This window comes from Phascolarctos cinereus, unplaced genomic scaffold (genome assembly GCF_003287225.1).
Source record: "Phascolarctos cinereus isolate Bilbo 61053 unplaced genomic scaffold, phaCin_HiC Scaffold_5;HRSCAF=322, whole genome shotgun sequence".
NCBI classification, from domain to species: domain Eukaryota; kingdom Metazoa; phylum Chordata; class Mammalia; order Diprotodontia; family Phascolarctidae; genus Phascolarctos; species Phascolarctos cinereus.
Window position 1 is genome coordinate 445,110,876 of NW_027555958.1, and position 19,616 is coordinate 445,130,491.

The window sequence follows — 19,616 nt, forward strand, 5'->3', positions numbered from 1 at the left end:
TTCAGAAATCTCTGAGATAGGTTTCATGTCCAAGATATATTGTGAACTAGCAAAAATATGAGACCACGAGTCACTTCCCAACGAATGAGTATTCCAGGGATATGAATAAGCATTTCTCAAAATAGCATGGCAAACTATGAACAACCACAATGGAAAAAATGCTCCAAAATATTAAAAATAAGAGAAATACAAATCAAAACAACTCTGAGGTTTTATCTGGAAAATTCAATTTATTAAACATTTATTAAGCACCTACTATGTGCCAGGCACTGTGCCTTAGAATACTGAAAATACAAGTAAAAAAAGAAAAACAGTCCCTGCCAACAAGGAGCTCACAATTTAAGGAGTAAGACAACACACGCAAGTAAATTGAAAAAGGTAGGGAGCCAAGAGAGACCCAATAAAAGGGAACCAAGTTGAGCTGCTGATAGAAAATGGACAGTTATCAGAAAAGTTCTAAAAGGTTCTGAAAAGCCTCTATTCTGAAAGGCCTCTATAAAGAAATGCTTTGGGAGAAATGTACCTGCTCTCCCCTTGAGAGTCCTCCAATCAGAAGGGAGAGGCAACTGAAGGAACTGAGAAGGTGTTAAGGAGGGGAAGCTAGAGCCAGGGGGGATGTTGGGAGGGGCGCTCCCATGGGTTCAGGGGAACAGGAAGAGACATCTTCTATTGTCTCCCACTGGCATTCTCAGTCTGGATGTGGCTGTCCTGGAGGACTTCTGCACAGGAGTTGTCCTTTCCTTTGGGCACAAGGAGAGGTATCTGCTCCTGTCTCCCACTGGCATTTCCAGGGCTGGCTGCTCTGGAGGACTCCCAACTACCACACAAAGGAGCTGACCTATCTTATGGCTGCAGGCACCTGAGCAGCTCCATCCATAGCTGCATCTAGGGCCTAGACAGTGGGCTCTGAAAAAGATGTGAAGAGTCAGGGAAGTGTCTGTCCCTCTGCATCTGCCTCTTCTCTGACTGAAGCTTTCTTTTGCTCTCTAGAGCCTCTAGATGAATCAACATCAGAAGCCAATATGGGGTCTCCTCTCCAGAGAAGCAGCCTGGATGAGAGTGCATGGATTGTAAGCACTCCTCAAAGCTCTGTCCAAGGTACTCAGCTTTTAGGGGACCTCCCACCTCTGCTCAGGACTCTCTTACACAAATCCTTCTTGTCTTACCCACTCTTCTCCCTTGTCTTCTCCCTCTATTGTGCCCAGGTCTCACCTTTGCCCTTCATGCCACATCATGCCTTCCTCCTATCCACCTGTGCATGTCACATCCCCCCATTCTCTGTGTGTCAGGTCCCTGAGGGCAGTCCTTTTAGTTTTTCATCTTTGTCATCAATGCTGTATCACAGGAAGTCAAATGGACAATTTGGATTACATGAAATTAAAATATTATTGCACAAACAAAAATCAATGCAGCCAAAATTAGAAGGAAAGCAGGAAACTGGAGGGAAAATTTTAAAACAAGGTTCTCTGATAAAAGTCTCATTTCTCAAATATATAGGGAACTGAACCAAATTTATAAAAATAAGAGTCATTCCACAGTTGATAAATGGTAACGGGATACTAATTGGTAGTTTTCAGAAGAAATCAAAGCTATCATTAATTATATGTAATAACTGCAAAAGAAATAACAGCTAACATTTTTGAGGCACTTTAAGGTTTGAAGAGTACTTACACATATTGTTTCATCTGAGCCAGAACACATAGGGAAACTGAGGAATCTTAGAGATGTGAATTGACTTGCCCAGGGTCACACAGCAAGGATGCTTCTGACATCAGAGTGCTGATTCTGAAGTTACAGAGTCTGAACAAATGAGTTTATTTTCCTAATATCCCTAAGTGGGCCAATGGGCCCAGGCTGATTTTCACAGATGTTCCAAGACCATCAATGTAGGCTGAGGGTTGTGGGGGGAGACAGGTATATGGAAAAAATTGAATGGTTTCAAAACAACCAGTAATTTTATTTAATCCCTTTTGTTTCAAAGAAGCCTCATGGAAAAAATACCTTGTATGTATGGTAGGGTTATACCCTGTGTAGGATAATCTTGCACATATTTGTCTCAAAAATTAGGCCATGCATGCCTTCCCCATGGCTAGTGATCCAGAAATTCATGAGAGGCTGAATTCTCTAGCAAATCCATTAAGAAAATTATGAAGATCAATGGGATAATTCTTGTAAAACACTTCACATAGTGCCTGGCACACAGTAAGAGCTCTATAAATGTTAGCTATTATTATTACTGAGAAAATCCTATAACTGGTTCATTAAAGTGATGGTTTGCGAATAACTGGAAAAGGAAGCAGTTCAGAAATCTCTGTGATGGGTTTCATATCTAAGATATATTGTGAACTAGCAAAAATATAAGGCCACAAGTCATTTCCCAATGAATGAGTATTCCAAGGATACAAAAAAGCATTTCTCAAAATAGAATGGCAAATTATTAACAACCATAATGAAAAAAATGCTCCAAAATATTAAAAATAAGAGAAATACAAATCAAAACAACTCTGAGGTTTCATCTGGAAAAATGAAGTTAATAAACTTTTATTAAGCACCTACTCTGTGCCAGGCACTGTGCTTCAGCACACTGAAAATACAACTGAAAAAAGAAAAATAGTCCCTGCCAACCAGGAGTTCACCCTCTAAGAGAGGAAGACAACACACACAAGTAAACTGAAAAAGGTAGGGAGCCAGGGGAGACCCAGTAAGAAGGAACCAAGTTGTGATGCTGATGGAAAATGGAGAATTACTTGAAAAGTTCTGAAAGTTTCTGAAAAGCTTCTATTCTGAAAGACCTCTATAAAGAATTGCTTTGGGGGGATGGAGCCAAGATGGCAGAGTAAAAGCAGTGACTTGCTTGAGCTCTCCCCCAAACCACTCCAAATACTCATAAAAAAATGGCTCTACACAAATTCTGAAGCAGCAGAACCCACAAAAAGACAGAGTGAAACAAATTTCCAGTCCAAGACAACCTGGATGATTGATCGGAAAGGTATACCGCTCGGGCTAGGAGCACAGCACAGCATGGCATGGGTGCGCAGGCCACAGCGAACCTGGAGCAGGCCTCAGAGGACTGAATCTTGGGCAGCTGTGGAGGTTTCCAGACTCCTCAGTCCACAAATGCCAAAGACAACTTAGAAGGTCAGTGGGAAAAGTCTGTTTCTGCGGTGCTGAGACAGGAAGGCAGGATCTCAGCTCAATTCCCCAAAAGCCTGGCCCGGGGGTGGGGAGGAGGCAGCTGCTTCCCAAGCTTCAGGACCATAGACTGTGGGGGAATCCAGTGGCTGATCAGAGAGGTTGTTCAGGGATCTCTTTGCCAGTGCTGAGTCAGGAATCTCTTGCTTTGCCTGTGTTTGGATCTGGGCCACAGATCTGGGCAGTGGTGCTGGGGTGAGGAGGAGCCTGGCTTAGTGAAGCTTGTAGTGGCTGTGGAGAGAAACCCCTCCTCACAGTTACAGGACAGAAAGGAGTACTTGTGGTCACAGGCCAGGAAAGGAGTAAACACCTAGCCCCTTATCATACCACCTTGGAAGAACTGAAAATTTACAGGTCCCTACAAGTATCTCTGAAAACAGCTGTACAAACCCCCTGAAGCTTGGGACAATACATTCTCCACATTGGAAGCAGATTTGTACCTTAACAAAGAGTTTAAACTCAAGTAATTGGCCAAGATCATGAGCAAGCAGCAAAAAAGTCAGACTATATTTTCTTACTTTGGTGAAAAAGAAGATCAAAATATACAACCAGAAGAAGACAACAAAGTCAAAGCTCCTACATCCAAAGCCTCCAAGAAAAATATGAATCAGTCCCAGGCCTTGGAAGAGCTCAAAAGGGATTTTGAGAAGCAAGTAAGGGAAGTAGAGGAAAAACTGGGAAGAGAAATGAGAGTTTTGCAAGAAAATCACAAAAACAAGTCAACATCTTGCTAAAGGAGACCCAAAAAATACTGAAGAAAATAACACCTTAAAAAATAGCCTAACCCAAATGGCAAAAGAGGTCCAAAAAGCCAATGAGGAGAAGAATGCCTAAAAGCAAAATTGGCCAAATGGAAAAGGAAGTCCAAAAGCTTACTGAAGAAAATACTTCCTTAAAAATTAGAATAGAGCAATTGGAAGCTAGTGACTTATGAGAAATCAAGACACTGTAAAACAAATCCAAAAGAATGAAAAATTAGAAAACAATGTGAAATATCTCATTGGAAAAACAACTGACCTGGAAAATAGATCCAGGAGAGAGAATTTAAAAATTATTGGACTATCTGAAAGCCATGATCAAAAAAAGAGCCTAGACATCATCTTTCAAGAAATTATCAAGGAAAACTGCCCTGATATATTAGAACCAGAGGGCAAAATAGAAATTGAAAGAATCCACAGATCTCCTCCTGAAAGAGATCCCCAAAGGAAAACTCCTAGGAATGTATAGCCAAATTCCAGAGTTCCCAGGTCAAGGAGAAAATATTACAAGCTGCCAGAAGGAAACAATTCAAGTACTGTGGAAACACAATCAGGATAACACAAGATTTAGCAGCTTCTACATTAAAGGACCGCAGGGCATGGAATATAATATTCCGGAGGGCAAAGGAGATAGGATTACAACCAAGAATCACCTACCCAGCAAAACTGAGTATAATCCTTCAGGGGAAAAAATGGTCATTCAGTGAAATAGAGGACTTTCAAGAATTCTTGATGAAAAGACCAGAGCTGAATAGAAAATTTGACTTTCAAATACAGGACTCAAGTGGAACATGAAGAGGTAAACAGGAAAGAGAAATCATAAGAGACTTATTAAGATTGAACTGTTTACATTCCTGCATGGAAAGATGATATTTATAACTCATGAGACCTTTGTCAGTATTAGGGTAGTTGGAGGAAAAAATTATATGATATGTATATATAGATAGATAGAGGGCACAGGGAGTTGAAGATTAAGGGGTCATATCTGGAGAATAAAATTAAGGGATGAGAGAGGATTATCTCAGAGAAGAAGAAATGGAGAGGTAGATGTGGTAAATTATCTCACGAAAAGAAACAGAAAAGTCTCTTACAGTGGAGGGGAAATGGGGGAAGGTGAGATGGAATGAGTGAATCTTATTCTCATATGATTTAGCTTAAGGAGGGAATAACATACACATTCAATTGGGTAAAGAATCTGTCTTACCCTACAGGAAAATAGGGGGAGAAGGGGACAAGAGAGCAGGGGATGATAGAGAGGAGGGCAGATTGGAAAGGGGTAATCAGAAGCAAATACTTCTGAGGAGGACAGGGTCAAAAGAAAGAAAGAATAAATGGGAGGGCAGGATAGGATTAAGGGAAATAGAGTTAGTTTTTCACAACATGTCTACTATGGATATGTTTTGCATAACTGCACATGTACAACCTATATTAAGTTGCTTGCCTTTTTAATGAGGGTGGGTGGGGAGGGAGGAAGGAGAAAATTTGAAACCTAAAGTTTTAAAACATGTTTAAAAAAAATGTTTTCACATGCACTGGGAAATAAGAAATACAGGAAATGGGGTACAGAAGTCTATCCTGCCCTACAGGAAAATAGAAGGGGAAGGGGATAAGAGAAGGGGAGAGAGATAGAAGAGAGGACAGACTAAGGGAAGGGATATTCAGAATGCATGCCATCTTGGGGTGGGGGAGGGGTGATATGGGGTGAAAATTTGGAAGTCAGAAACTCGTACAAGTGAATGTTGAAAACTAAAAATACATAAATTTATATTTTAAAAAATTGCTTTGGGAGAAATGTACCTGCTCTATACTTGAATGTCCTCCAATCAGGAGGGAGAGGCAACTGAAGGAATTGAAAAAGTGTTAAGGAGGGGAACCTAGAGCAAGGGGAGATGTTGGGAGGGGAGCTCCTTTGGGTTTAGGGAGACAGGAGGAGACATCTTCTATTATCTCCCACTCCATTCTCAGGACGTAGATGATTGAATCTGACTGTCCTGGAGAACTTCTGCACAAGAGTTGTGTCTTCCTATGGGTACAAGGAAAGGTATCTGCTCCTGTCTCCCACTGGCATTTCCAGGGCTGGCTGCTCTGGAGGACTCCCAACTACCACACAAAGGAGCTGGCCCATCTTATGGTTGCAGGCACCTGAGCAGCTCCATCTATCCATAGCTGCATCTAGGGCCTAGACAGGGGGCTCTGAAAAAGATGTGAAGAGTCAGGGAGGTGTCTGTCCCTCTGCATCTGCCTCTTCTCTGACTGAAGCTTTCTTTTGCTGTCTAGTCCCTCTAGATCAATCAACACCTGAATCCAATGTGAGTTCTCCCGTCCAGAGAAGCAGCCTTGATGAGAGTATATCTGCCAGAGATGTGCAAGGTACTTGGCTTTTAGGAGACCTCCCGCCTCTGCTCAGGACTCTCTTTCACAAACCCTTATTGTTTTACCCACTCCTCTACCTTTTCTTCTCTCCCTTTTGCGCCCAGATCTCACTTTTGCCCCTCATGCCACATCATGCCTTCCTCCTATCTCCTGTGCATATCACATCCCCTGAGACTGTGTGTCAGGTCCCTGAGGGAAGTCCCTTTAGTTTTTCATCTTTGTAATCAATGCTATATGACAGGAAGTAAAATGGACAATTTGTATGATGTGAAGTTGAAATATTTTTTGCACAAACAAAATCAATTCAGCCAACATTAGAAGGAAAGCAGGAAACTGGGGGCAAATTTTTAAAGCAAGGCTCTCTGATAAAAGTCTCATTTCTCGTATATGTAGGGAACTGAGCCAAATTTATAAAAATAAGAGACATTCCCCAGTTGAAAAACGGTAAAGGTATATGAATAGACTGTTTTCCAAAGTAATCAAAGCTATCATTAGTTATGTGTAACAACTGCAGCAGACATAACAGCTCACATTTTTGTGATGCTTTAAGGTTTGAAGAGCACTTACAGATATTGTTTCATCTGAGTCAGAACAGATAAGGAAACTGAGGAATCTTAGAGATATAAATTGCCTTACCGAGGGTCACACAGCAAGGATGCTTCTGACAAGGAGTGCTGATGATGAAGTCACAGCATCTAAATAAATGAGTTTATTCTCCTAACATCCCTAAGTGGCCCAATGGACCTAGGCTAATTCTCACAGAGCTTCCAAGACCATCACTGTAGGCTGAGGGTTGTGAGGGGAGACAGTTATATGGAAAACAATGAATGGTTTCAAAAGAACCAGTAATCTTATTCAATCACTTCTGTTTTCAAAGAAGCCTCATGGCATAAATACCTTGTGTCTATGGTAGGATTATACCCTGTGTAGCACAATCTTGCACATATTTGTCTCAAAAATTAGGCCATGCATAACTTCCCCATGGCTAGTGACCCAGAAAGTCAAGACAGGCTGAATTCCCAAGCAAATCCAGGCCCAGGGAGCTCAACAGCAAGGCACAGTAGATAAAGTGCCAGGCTTGGAGTCAGGAGGATTTGAGTTCAAATCTGGCCTCAGACACTCATTAGAAATGTGTCACTGGGCAAGCCACAACCTCTGTTTGCCTTAGTTTCCTCATCTATAAATGGAAATTGTAATAACATTTGTCTCCTGGGGGTGCTATGAAGATCAATAGGATAATTCTTGTAAAGTACTTCGGATAGAGCCTGACACATATTAAGAGCTATATAAATGTTAGCTATTATTATTCCTGGGAAAATCCTATAACTGGCTCATTAAAGAGATGGTTTGTGAATAACAAGGAAAGGAAGCAGTTAAGAAATCTCTGAGATCGGTTCCATATCCTAGATATATTGTGAACTAGCAAAAATATAAGACCAATGAATTTCCCAATGAATTAGTAATCCAAGGATATGAATAAGTATTTCCCAAAATAGAATGGCAAATTAGTAACAATCATAATGAAAAAATGCTCCAAAATATTAACAATAAGAGAAATACAAATGAAAACAACTCGGAAGTTTCATCTGGAAAATTCAATTTATTAAACTTTTATTAAGCACCTACTATGTGCCAGGCACTGTGCCTCAGCACACAGAAAATACAAGTAAGAAAAGAAAAATAGGCCCTGCCAACAAGGAGCTCACCATCTAAGAGAGGAAGACAACACACAAAGTAAACTGAAAAAGGTAGGGAACCAGGGGAGACCCAGTAAGAGGGAACCAAGTTGAGCTGCTGATGGAAAATGGAAAGTTACTTGAAAAGTTCTGAAAGGTTCTGAAAAGTCTCTATTCTGAAAGGCCTCTATAAAGAAATGCTTTGGGAGAAATGTACCTGCTCTCCCCTTGAGAGTCCTCCAATCAGAAGGGAGAGGCAACTGAAGGAACTGAGCACGTGTTAAGGAGGGGTACGTAGAGCCAGGGGGGATGTTGGGAGGGGAGCTCCTATGGATTCAGGGAGGCAGGAAGAGACATCCTCTATTGTCTCGCGCTGGCATTCTCAGGGCATAGATGACTGGGTCTGGCTGTCCTGGAGGACTTCTGCACAGGAGCTGTCCTTTCCTATGGGCACAAGGAGCGCTGTCTGCTCCTGTCTCCCACTGGCATTTCCAGGGCTGGCTGCTCTTGGGGACTCCCAACTACCACACAAAGGAACTGGCCCATCTTATGGTTGCAGGCACCTGAGCAGCTCCATTCATAGATGCATCTAAGCCTAGACATGGGGCTCTGAAAAAGATGTGAAGAGTCAGGGAGGTGTCTGTCCCTCTGCATCTGCCTCTTCTCTGACTGAAGCTTTCTTTTGCTGTCTAGTTCCTCTAGATCAATCAACACCTGAATCCAATGTGGGGTCTCCTGTCCAGAGAAGCAGCTTTGATGAGAGTATATCTTTCAGCGATGTCCAAGGTACTTTGGCTTTTTAGGGACCTCCTGCCTTTGCTCAGGCCTCTCTTACACAAATCCTTCTTGTCTTCCTCCCTCTTCTCCCTTGTTGTCTCTCCCTATTGTGCCCAGGTCTCCCCTTTGCCCCTCATGCCACATCATGCCTTCCTCCTATCCACTTGTGCATATCACGTTGCCCCACTGGCTGTGTGTCAGGTCCCTGAGGGCAGTCCCTTTAGTTTTTCATCTTTGTAATCAGTGCTATATGACAGGAAGTAAAATGGACAGTTTGGATTACATGAAATTGAAATATTTTTGCACAAACAAAATCAATGCAGCCAAAATTAGAGGGAAAGCAGGAAAGTGGGGGGAAATTTTTATAGCAAAGTTTTCTGATAAAAGTCTCATTTCTCAAATATGTAGGAACTGAGCCAAATTTATAAAAGTAAGAGCCATTCCCCAGTTGATAAATGGTAGAGGGATATGAATAGGCAGTTTTCAGAAGTAATCAAAGCTATCACTAGTTATATGAAATAACTGCAAAAGAAATAACAGCTTACATTTCTGTGGTGCTTTAATGGTTGAAGAGTACTTACAGATATTGTTTCACCTGAGCCAGAACAGATACGGAAACTGAGGAATGTTAGAGATGTGAATTGACTTGCCCAGGGTCACACAGAAAGGATGCTTCTGACATAGGAGTGCTGATGATGAAGTCACAGCATCTAAATAAATGAGTTTATTCTCCTAACATCCCTAAGTGGCCCAATGGACCTAGGCTAATTCTCACAGAGCTTCCAAGACCATCACTGTAGGCTGAGGGTTGTGAGGGGAGACAGTTATATGGAAAAAAATGAATGGTTTCAAAAGAACCAGTAATGTTATTCAATCATTTTTGTTTTCAAAGAAGCCTCTGGCATAAATACATTGTCTCTATGGTAGGATTGTGCCCTGTGTAGCACAGTCTTGCACATGTGTGTCTCAAAAATTAGTCCCTGCATAACTTCCCCATGGCTAGTGACCCCAGAAAGTCAAGACAGGCTGAATTCCCAAGCACATCCAGGCCCAGGGAGTTTAACAGCTAGGCCTAGTAGATAAAGTGCCAGGCTTGGAGTCAGGAAGACCTGAATTCAAATCTGGCCTCAGACACTCACTAGCTGCGTGTCACTGGGCAGGTCACAACCTCTGTCTGCCTTAGTTTCCTCATCTATAAAACAAAGAATATAATAGCATTTATCTCCTGGGGTTGTTATGAAGATCAATGGGATAATTCTTACGAAGCACTTGGTGTAGTGCCTGGCACATAGCTAGAACTATATAAATGTGAGCTATTATTATTCCTGGGAAAATCCTATAACTGGCTCATTAAAGAGATGGTTTGTGAATAACAAGGAAAGGAAGCAGTTAAGAAATCTCTAAGGTGGGTTTCATATCCAAGATATATTCTGAACTTGCAAAAATATAAGAGCTTGAATCATTTCCCCAATGAATTAGTAATCCAAGGATATGAATAAATATTTCTCAAAGTAGAATGGCAAATTAGTAACAACCATAATGAAAAAATGCTCCAGAATATTAAAAATAAGAGAAATACAAATGAAAACAACTCGGAAGTTTCATCTGGAAAATTCAATTTATTAAACTTTTATTAAGCACCTACTATGTGCCAGGCACTGTGCCTCAGCACACAGAAAATACAAGTAAGAAAAGAAAAATAGGCCCTGCCAACAAGGAGCTCACCATCTAAGAGAGGAAGACAACACACAAAGTAAACTGAAAAAGGTAGGGAACCAGGGGAGACCCAGTAAGAGGGAACCAAGTTGAGCTGCTGATGGAAAATGGAAAGTTACTTGAAAAGTTCTGAAAGGTTCTGAAAAGTCTCTATTCTGAAAGGCCTCTATAAAGAAATGCTTTGGGAGAAATGTACCTGCTCTCCCCTTGAGGGTCCTCCAATCAGAAGGCAGAGGCAACTGAAGGAACTGAGCAAGTGTTAAGGAGGGGTACGTAGAGCCAGGGGGGATGTTGGGAGGGGAGCTCCTATGGATTCAGGGAGGCAGGAAGAGACATCCTCTATTGTCTCGCACTGGCATTCTCAGGGCATAGATGACTGGGTCTGGCTGTCCTGGAGGACTTCTGCACAGGAGCTGTCCTTTCCTATGGGCACAAGGAGCGCTGTCTGCTCCTGTCTCCCACTGGCATTTCCAGGGCTGGCTGCTCTGGAGGACTCCCAACTACCACACAAAGGAGCTGGCCCATCTTATGGTTGCAGGCACCTGAGCAGCTCCATCTATCCATAGCTGCATCTAGGGCCTAGACAGGGGGCTCTGAAAAAGATGTGAAGAGTCAGGGAGGTGTCTGTCCCTCTGCATCTGCCTCTTCTCTGACTGAAGCTTTCTTTTGCTGTCTAGTCCCTCTAGATCAATCAACACCTGAATCCAATGTGAGTTCTCCCGTCCAGAGAAGCAGCCTTGATGAGAGTATATCTGCCAGAGATGTGCAAGGTACTTGGCTTTTAGGAGACCTCCCGCCTCTGCTCAGGACTCTCTTTCACAAACCCTTATTGTCTTACCCACTCCTTTACCTTGTCTTCTCTCTCTATTGTGCCCAGATCTCACTTTTGCCCCTCATGCCACATCATGCCTTCCTCCTATCTCCTGTGCATATCACATCCCCTGAGACTGTGTGTCAGGTCCCTGAGGGAAGTCCCTTTAGTTTTTCATCTTTGTAATCAATGCTATATGACAGGAAGTAAAATGGACAATTTGTATGATGTGAAGTTGAAATATTTTTTGCACAAACAAAATCAATTCAGCCAACATTAGAAGGAAAGCAGGAAACTGGGGGCAAATTTTTAAAGCAAGGCTCTCTGATAAAAGTCTCATTTCTCGTATATGTAGGGAACTGAGCCAAATTTATAAAAATAAGAGACATTCCCCAGTTGAAAAACGGTAAAGGTATATGAATAGACTGTTTTCCAAAGTAATCAAAGCTATCATTAGTTATGTGTAACAACTGCAGCAGACATAACAGCTCACATTTTTGTGATGCTTTAAGGTTTGAAGAGCACTTACAGATATTGTTTCATCTGAGTCAGAACAGATAAGGAAACTGAGGAATCTTAGAGATATAAATTGCCTTACCGAGGGTCACACAGCAAGGATGCTTCTGACAAGGAGTGCTGATGATGAAGTCACAGCATCTAAATAAATGAGTTTATTCTCCTAACATCCCTAAGTGGCCCAATGGACCTAGGCTAATTCTCACAGAGCTTCCAAGACCATCACTGTAGGCTGAGGGTTGTGAGGGGAGACAGTTATATGGAAAACAATGAATGGTTTCAAAAGAACCAGTAATCTTATTCAATCACTTCTGTTTTCAAAGAAGCCTCATGGCATAAATACCTTGTGTCTATGGTAGGATTATACCCTGTGTAGCACAATCTTGCACATATTTGTCTCAAAAATTAGGCCATGCATAACTTCCCCATGGCTAGTGACCCAGAAAGTCAAGACAGGCTGAATTCCCAAGCAAATCCAGGCCCAGGGAGCTCAACAGCAAGGCACAGTAGATAAAGTGCCAGGCTTGGAGTCAGGAGGATTTGAGTTCAAATCTGGCCTCAGACACTCATTAGAAATGTGTCACTGGGCAAGCCACAACCTCTGTTTGCCTTAGTTTCCTCATCTATAAATGGAAATTGTAATACATTTGTCTCCTGGGGGTGCTATGAAGATCAATAGGATAATTCTTGTAAAGTACTTCGGATAGAGCCTGACACATATTAAGAGCTATATAAATGTTAGCTATTATTATTCCTGGGAAAATCCTATAACTGGCTCATTAAAGAGATGGTTTGTGAATAACAAGGAAAGGAAGCAGTTAAGAAATCTCTGAGATCGGTTCCATATCCTAGATATATTGTGAACTAGCAAAAATATAAGACCAATGAATTTCCCAATGAATTAGTAATCCAAGGATATGAATAAGTATTTCCCAAAATAGAATGGCAAATTATCAACAATCATAATGAAAAAATGCTCCAAAATATTAAAAATAAGAGAAATCAAAAAACTGTGAGGTTTTATCTGGTAAATTGAAAAGTTACTTGAAAAGTTCTGAAAGTTCTGAAAAGTCTCTATTCTGAAAGGCCTCTATAAAGAAATGCTTTGGGAGAAATGTACCTGCTCTCCCCTTGAGAGTCCTCCAATCAGAAGGGAGAGGCAACTGAAGGAACTGAGCAAGTGTTAAGGAGGGGTACATAGAGCCAGGGAGGATGTTGGGAGGGGAGCTCCCATGGGTTCAGGGAGAGAGGAAGAGACATCTCCTATTGTCTCCCACTGGCATCTTCAGGCTGGATGTGGCTGTCCTGGAGGACTTCTGCACAGGAGGTATCCTTTCCTTTGGGCACAAGGAGAGGTGTCTGCTCCTGTCTCCCACTGGCATTTCCAGGGCTGGCTGCTCTGGAGGACTCCCAGCTACCACACAAAGGAGCTGGCCCATCTTATGGTTGCAGGCACCTGAGCAGCTCCATCTATCCATAGCTGCATCTAGGGCCTAGATGGGGGCTTTGAAAAAGATGTGAACAGTCAGAGAGGTGTCTGTCCCTCTGCATCTGCCTCTTCTCTGACTGAAGCTTTCTTTTGCTGTCTAGTCCCTCTAAATCAATCAACACCTGAATCCAATGTGGGGTCTCCTGTCCAGAGAAGCAGCCTTGATGAGAGTACATCTGTCAGTGATGTCCAAGGTACTTTGGATTTTTGGGGACCTCCTGCCTCTGCTCAGGCCTCTCTTACACAAATCCTTCTTCTCTTACTCCCTCTTCTCCCTTGTCTTCTCCCCCTATTGTACCAGATCTCCCCTTTGCCCCTCATGCCACATCATGCCTTCCTCCTATCACCTGTGCATATCACATCCCCGTACTGGCTGTGTGTCAGGTCCCTGAGGGCAGTTCCTTTAGTTTTTCATCTTTGTAATCAATGCTATATGACAGGAAGTAAAATGGACAGTTTGGATTACATGAAATTGAAATATTTTTGCACAAACAAAATCAATGCAGCCAAAATTAGAAGGAAAGCAGGAAACTGGATGGAAATTTTTATAGCAAAGTTTTCTGATAAAAGTCTCATTTCTCAAATATGTAGGAACTGAGCCAAATTTATAAAAGTAAGAGCCATTTCCCAGTTGATAGATGGTAAAGGGACACAAATAGGCAGTTTTCAGAAGTAATCAAAGCTATCATTAGTTATATGTAATAACTGCAAAAGAAATAACAGCTCACATTTTTGCGGTGCTTTAATGGTTGAAGAGTACTTACAGATATTGTTTCACCTGAGCCAGAACAGATATGGAAACTGAGGAATGTTGGAGATGTGAATTGACTTGCCCAGGGTCACACAGAAAGGATGCTTCTGACATAGGAGTGCTGATGATGAAGTCACAGCATCTAAATAAATGAGTTTATTCTCCTAACATCCTAAAGTGGGCCCATGGACCCAGGCTCATTCTCACAGATGCTCCAAGACCATAAATGTGGCCTGAGGGTTGTGAGGAGAAATAGTTATATGGAGAAAATTGAGTGGTTTCAAAAGAACCAGTAATTTTATTCAATCATTTTTGTTTTCAAAGAAGCCTCATGGCATAAATACCTTGTCTCTGTGGTAGGTATTTCTCTCAAACATTAGTCCATGCATAACTTCCCCGTGGCTAGTGACCCAGAAAGTCAACACAGTCTGAATTCCCAAGCACATCCAGGCCCAGGGAGTTTAACAGCTAGGCCCAGTAGATAAAGTGCCAGGCTTGGAGTCAGGAAGAGCTGAATTCAAATCTGGCCTCAGACACTCACTAACTGCGTGTCACTGGACAGGTCACACACAACCTCTGTCTGCCTTAGTTTCCTCATCTATAAAACAGAGAGTATAATAGCATTTATCTCCTGGGGTTGTTATGAAGATCAATGGGATAATTCTTACGAAGCACTTGGTGTAGTGCCTGGCACATAGCTAGAACTATATAAATGTGAGCTATTATTATTCCTGGGAAAATCCTATAACTGGCTCATTAAAGAGATGGTTTGTGAATAACAAGGAAAGGAAGCAGTTAAGAAATCTCTGAGATCGGTTCCATATCCTAGATATATTGTGAACTAGCAAAAATATAAGACCAATGAATTTCCCAATGAATTAGTAATCCAAGGATATGAATAAATATTTCTCAAAGTAGAATGGCAAATTAGTAACAACCATAATGAAAAAATGCTCCAGAATATTAAAAATAAGAGAAATACAAATGAAAACAACTCGGAAGTTTCATCTGGAAAATTCAATTTATTAAACTTTTATTAAGCACCTACTATGTGCCAGGCACTGTGCCTCAGCACACAGAAAATACAAGTAAGAAAAGAAAAATAGGCCCTGCCAACAAGGAGCTCACCATCTAAGAGAGGAAGACAACACACAAAGTAAACTGAAAAAGGTAGGGAGCCAGGAGAGACCCAGTAAGAGGGAACCAAGTTGAGCTGCTGATGGAAAATGGAAAGTTACTTGAAAAGTTCTGAAAGGTTCTGAAAAGCCTCTATTCTGAAAGGCCTCTATAAGGAAATGCTTTGGGAGAAATGTACCTGCTCTCCCCTTGAGAGTCCTCCAATCAGAAGGGAGAGGCAACTGAAGGAACTGAGCAAGTGTTAAGAAGGGGAACCTAGAGTCGGGGGGGGCGGTGTTGGGAGGGGAGCTCCTAAGGGTTCAGGGAGACAGGAAGAGACATCCTCTATTGTCTCGCACTGGCATCCTCAGGGCATAGATGACTGGGTCTGGCTGTCCTGGAGGACTCCTGCACAGGAGGTATCCTTTCCTTTGGGCACAAGGAGAGGTGTCTGCTCCTGTCTCCCACTGGCATTTCCAGGGCTGGCTGCTCTGGAGGACTCCCAGCTACCACACAAAGGAACTGGCCCATCTTATGGTTGCAGGCACCTGAGCAGCTCCATCTATCCATAGCTGCATCTAGGGCCTAGACAGGGGGCTTTGAAAAAGATGTGAAGAGTCAGGGAGGTGTCTGTCCCTCTGCATCTGCCTCTTCTCTGACTGAAGCTTTCTTTTGCTGTCTAGTCCCTCTAGATCAATCAACACCTGAATCCAATGTGGGGTCTCCTGTCCAGAGAAGCAGCCTTGATGAGAGTACATCTGTCAGTGATGTCCAAGGTACTTTGGATTTTTGGGGACCTCCTGCCTCTGCTCAGGCCTCTCTTACACAAATCCTTCTTGTCTTACTCCCTCTTCTCCCTTGTCTTCTCCCCCTATTGTACCAGGTCTCACCTTTGCCCCTCATGCCACATCATGCCTTCTTCCTATCCACCTGTGCTGTGTGTCAGGTCCCTGAGGGCAATCCCTTTAGTTTTTCATCTTTGTAATCAATGCTATATGACAGGAAGTAAAATGGACAATTTGGATTACATGAAATTGAAATATTTTTGCACAAACAAAATCAATGAACCCAAAATTAGAAGGAAAGCAGGAAACTGGATGGAAATTTTTAAAGCAAGGTTCTCTGAAAAAAGTCCCATTTCTCAAATATGTAGGGAACTGAGCCAAATTTATAGAAACAAGAGACATTCCCCAGTTGATAAATGGCAACGGGATACAAATAGGCAGTTTTCAGAAGTAATCAAAGCTATCATTAGTTATATGTAATAACTGCAAAAGAAATAACAGCTCACATTTTTGCGGTGCTTTAATGGTTGAAGAGTACTTACAGATATTGTTTCACCTGAGCCAGAACAGATATGGAAACTGAGGAATGTTAGAGATGTGAATTGACTTGCCCAAGGTCACACAGCAAGGATGCATCTGACATAAGCGTGCTGATTCTGAAGTCACAGCATCTGAATAAATGAGTTTGTTCTCCTAACGCCCTCAAGTGGGCCCATGGGCCCAGGCTGATTGTCACACATGATTCTACACATCAGTGTAGGCTGAGGGTTGTGGGGGGACACAGTTATATGGAGAAAATTGAATGGTTTCAAAATAACCAGTAATTTTATTCAATCACTTTTATTTTCAAAGAAGCCCCATGGAATAAATACCTTGTCTATATGGTGGGATTATACCCAGTGTAGCACAATTTTCCACGTATTTGTCTCAAAAATTAGGCCATCCATGCCTTCTCCATGGCTAATGACCCAGAAAGTCATGAGATGTATACTGAATGAGGCTGAATTCCCTAGCAAATCCAGACCCAGTGAGTTCAACAGCTAGGAACAGTAGATAAAGTGCCAGACTTGGAGTCAGGAGGACTTGAGTTCAAATCTGGCCTCAGACACTTACTAACTGTGTGTCACTGAGCAAGTCACAACTTCTCTCTGCCTTACTTTCCTCATCTGTGAAATGGAGATTATAATAACATTTGTCTCCTTAGGCTGTTATGAAGATCAGTTGGATAATTATTGTAAAGCACTGATCATAGTTCCTGGAACATAGTAAGAGCCACATAAATGTTAGCTATCATTATTCCTGGGGAAATCCTATAACAGGATCATTAAAGAGATGATTTGTGAAGAGCTAGAAAAGGAAGCAGTTTAGAAATCTCTGAGATGAGTTTGATATCCAAGGTATATTGTGAACTAGCAAAAATATAAGACCAATGAATTTCCCAATGAATCCAAGGATGAGATTAAGCATTTCTCAAAATAGAATGGCAAATTATTATTATTTTTTTTTAAGCAATTTGGGTTAAGTGACTTGACCAGGGTCACACAGCTAGTAAGTGTCAGGTGTTTAGTATGAAGGCAGATTTGAACTCAGGTACTCCTGACTTCAGAACTGGTGCTTTATCCACTGGGCCCCCTAGCTGCTCCTAGAATGGCAAATTATTAACAACCATAATGAAAGAAATGTTCCAAAATATTAAAAATAAGAGAAATAGAAATCAAAACAACTCAGAAGTGTCATCTGGAAAATTCAATTTAATAAACTCTTAATGAGCACCTATGGTGTGGCAGGCACTGTGCCTTGGCACACTGAAAATACAAGTAAAAAAAGAAAAATAGTCCCTGCCAACAAGGAGCTCACCATCTAAGAGAGGAAGACAACACACACAAGTAAAGTGAAAAAGGTAGGGAGCCAAGGGAGACCCAGTAAGAGGGAACCAAGTTGAGCTGCTGATGGAAAATGGAGAGTTACTTGAAAAGTTCTGAAAGGTTCTGAAAAGCCTCTATTCTGAAAGACCTCTATAAAGAAATGCTTTGGGAGAAATGTACCTGCTCTATCCTTGAGAGTCCTCCAATCAGAAGGGAGAGGCAACTGAAGGAACTGAGCAAGTGTTAAGGAGGGGTACGTAGAGCCAGGGGAGATGTTGAGAGGGGAGCTCCTATGGATTCAGGGAAGCAGGAAGAGACATCTTTATTGTCTCCCACTGGCATTCTCAGGGCATAGATGGCTGGGTCTGCCTGTCCTGCAGGACTTCTGCACAGGAGCTGTCCTTTCCTATAGGCACAAGGAGAGGTGTCTGCTCCTGTCTCCCACTGGCATTTCCAGGGCTGGCTGCTCTGGAGGACTCCCAGCTACCACACAAAGGAACTGGCCCATCTTATGGCTGCAGGCACCTGAGCAGCTCCATCCATAGCTGCATCTAGGGCCTAGACAGGGGACTCTGAAAAAGATATGAAGAGTCAGGGAAGTGTCTGTCCCTCTGCATCTGCCTCTTCTCTGACTGAAGCTTTCTTTTGCTGTCTAGTTCCTCCAGATCAATCACCACCCGAATCCAATGCGGGTCTCCTGTCCAAAGAAGCAGCCTGGATGAGAGTACATCTGTCAGAGATGTCCAAGGTACTTTGGCTTTTAGGGGACCTCTCACCTCTGCTCAGGCCTCTCTTACACAAATCCTTCTTGTCTTCCTCCCTTTTCTCCCTTGTTTTCTCCCCTTATTGTGCCCAGGTCTCATCTTTGCCCCTCATGCCACATCATGCCTTCCTCCTATCACCTGCGCATATCACATCTCCCCATTGGCTGTGTGTCAGGTCCCTGAGGGCAGTCCCTTTAGCTTTTCATCTTTGTAATCATTATAATATCACAGGAAGTAAAATGGATAATTTGGATTACATGAAATTAAAATATTTTTTCACAAACAAAATCAATGCAGCCAAAATTAGAAGGAAAGCAGGAAACTGGGGGGAAATTTTTAAAGCAAGGCTCTCTGATAAAAGTCTCATTTCTCAAATATGTAGGAACTGAGCTAAATTTATAAAAGTAAGAGACATTCCCCAGTTGATAAATGGTAAATGGATACAAATAAGCTGTTTTCAGAAGTAATCAAAGCTATCATTAGTTATATGTAATAACTGCAAAAGAAATAACAGCTCACATTTTTGTGGTGCTTTAATACTTGAAGAGTACTTACAGATATTGTTTCACCTGAGCCAGAACAGATATGGAAACTGAGGAATGTTAGAGATGTGAATTGACTTGCCCAGGGTCACACAGCAAGGATGCTTCTGACAAGGAGTGCTGATTATGAAGTCACAACATCTGAATAAATGAGTTTATTCTCCTAACATCCCTAAGTAGGCTCATGGGCCCAGGCTCATTCTCACAGGTGCTCCAAGACCATCACTGTAGGCTGAGCGTAGTGGAGGGAGACATTTATATGGAGAAAATTGAATGGTTTCAAAATAAGCAGTAATTTTATTCAATCACTTTTATTTTCAAAGAAACCTCATGGCATAAACACCTTGTCTCTATGGTAGGATTATACTCTGTGTAGCACAATCTTGCACATATTTGTCTCAAAAATTAGGCCATGCATAACTTCCCCGTGGCTAGTGACCCAGAAAGTCAACACAGGCTGAATTCCCAAGCACATCCAGGCCCAG

At 42.1% G+C, this 19,616-nt stretch overlaps 1 protein-coding gene across 1 annotated transcript in view; it reads left to right on the forward strand.

Annotated features, from left to right (window-relative positions):
- LOC110200199 (nuclear body protein SP140-like protein) overlaps nucleotides 1–19,616 on the forward strand; it is a 60,649-nt gene that overhangs the window by 4,296 nt on the left and 36,737 nt on the right. The window contains 1 exon segment of the mRNA XM_020975422.2: nucleotides 991–1,098. Within this exon segment, the coding sequence (XP_020831081.2) occupies nucleotides 991–1,098 (108 nt within the window).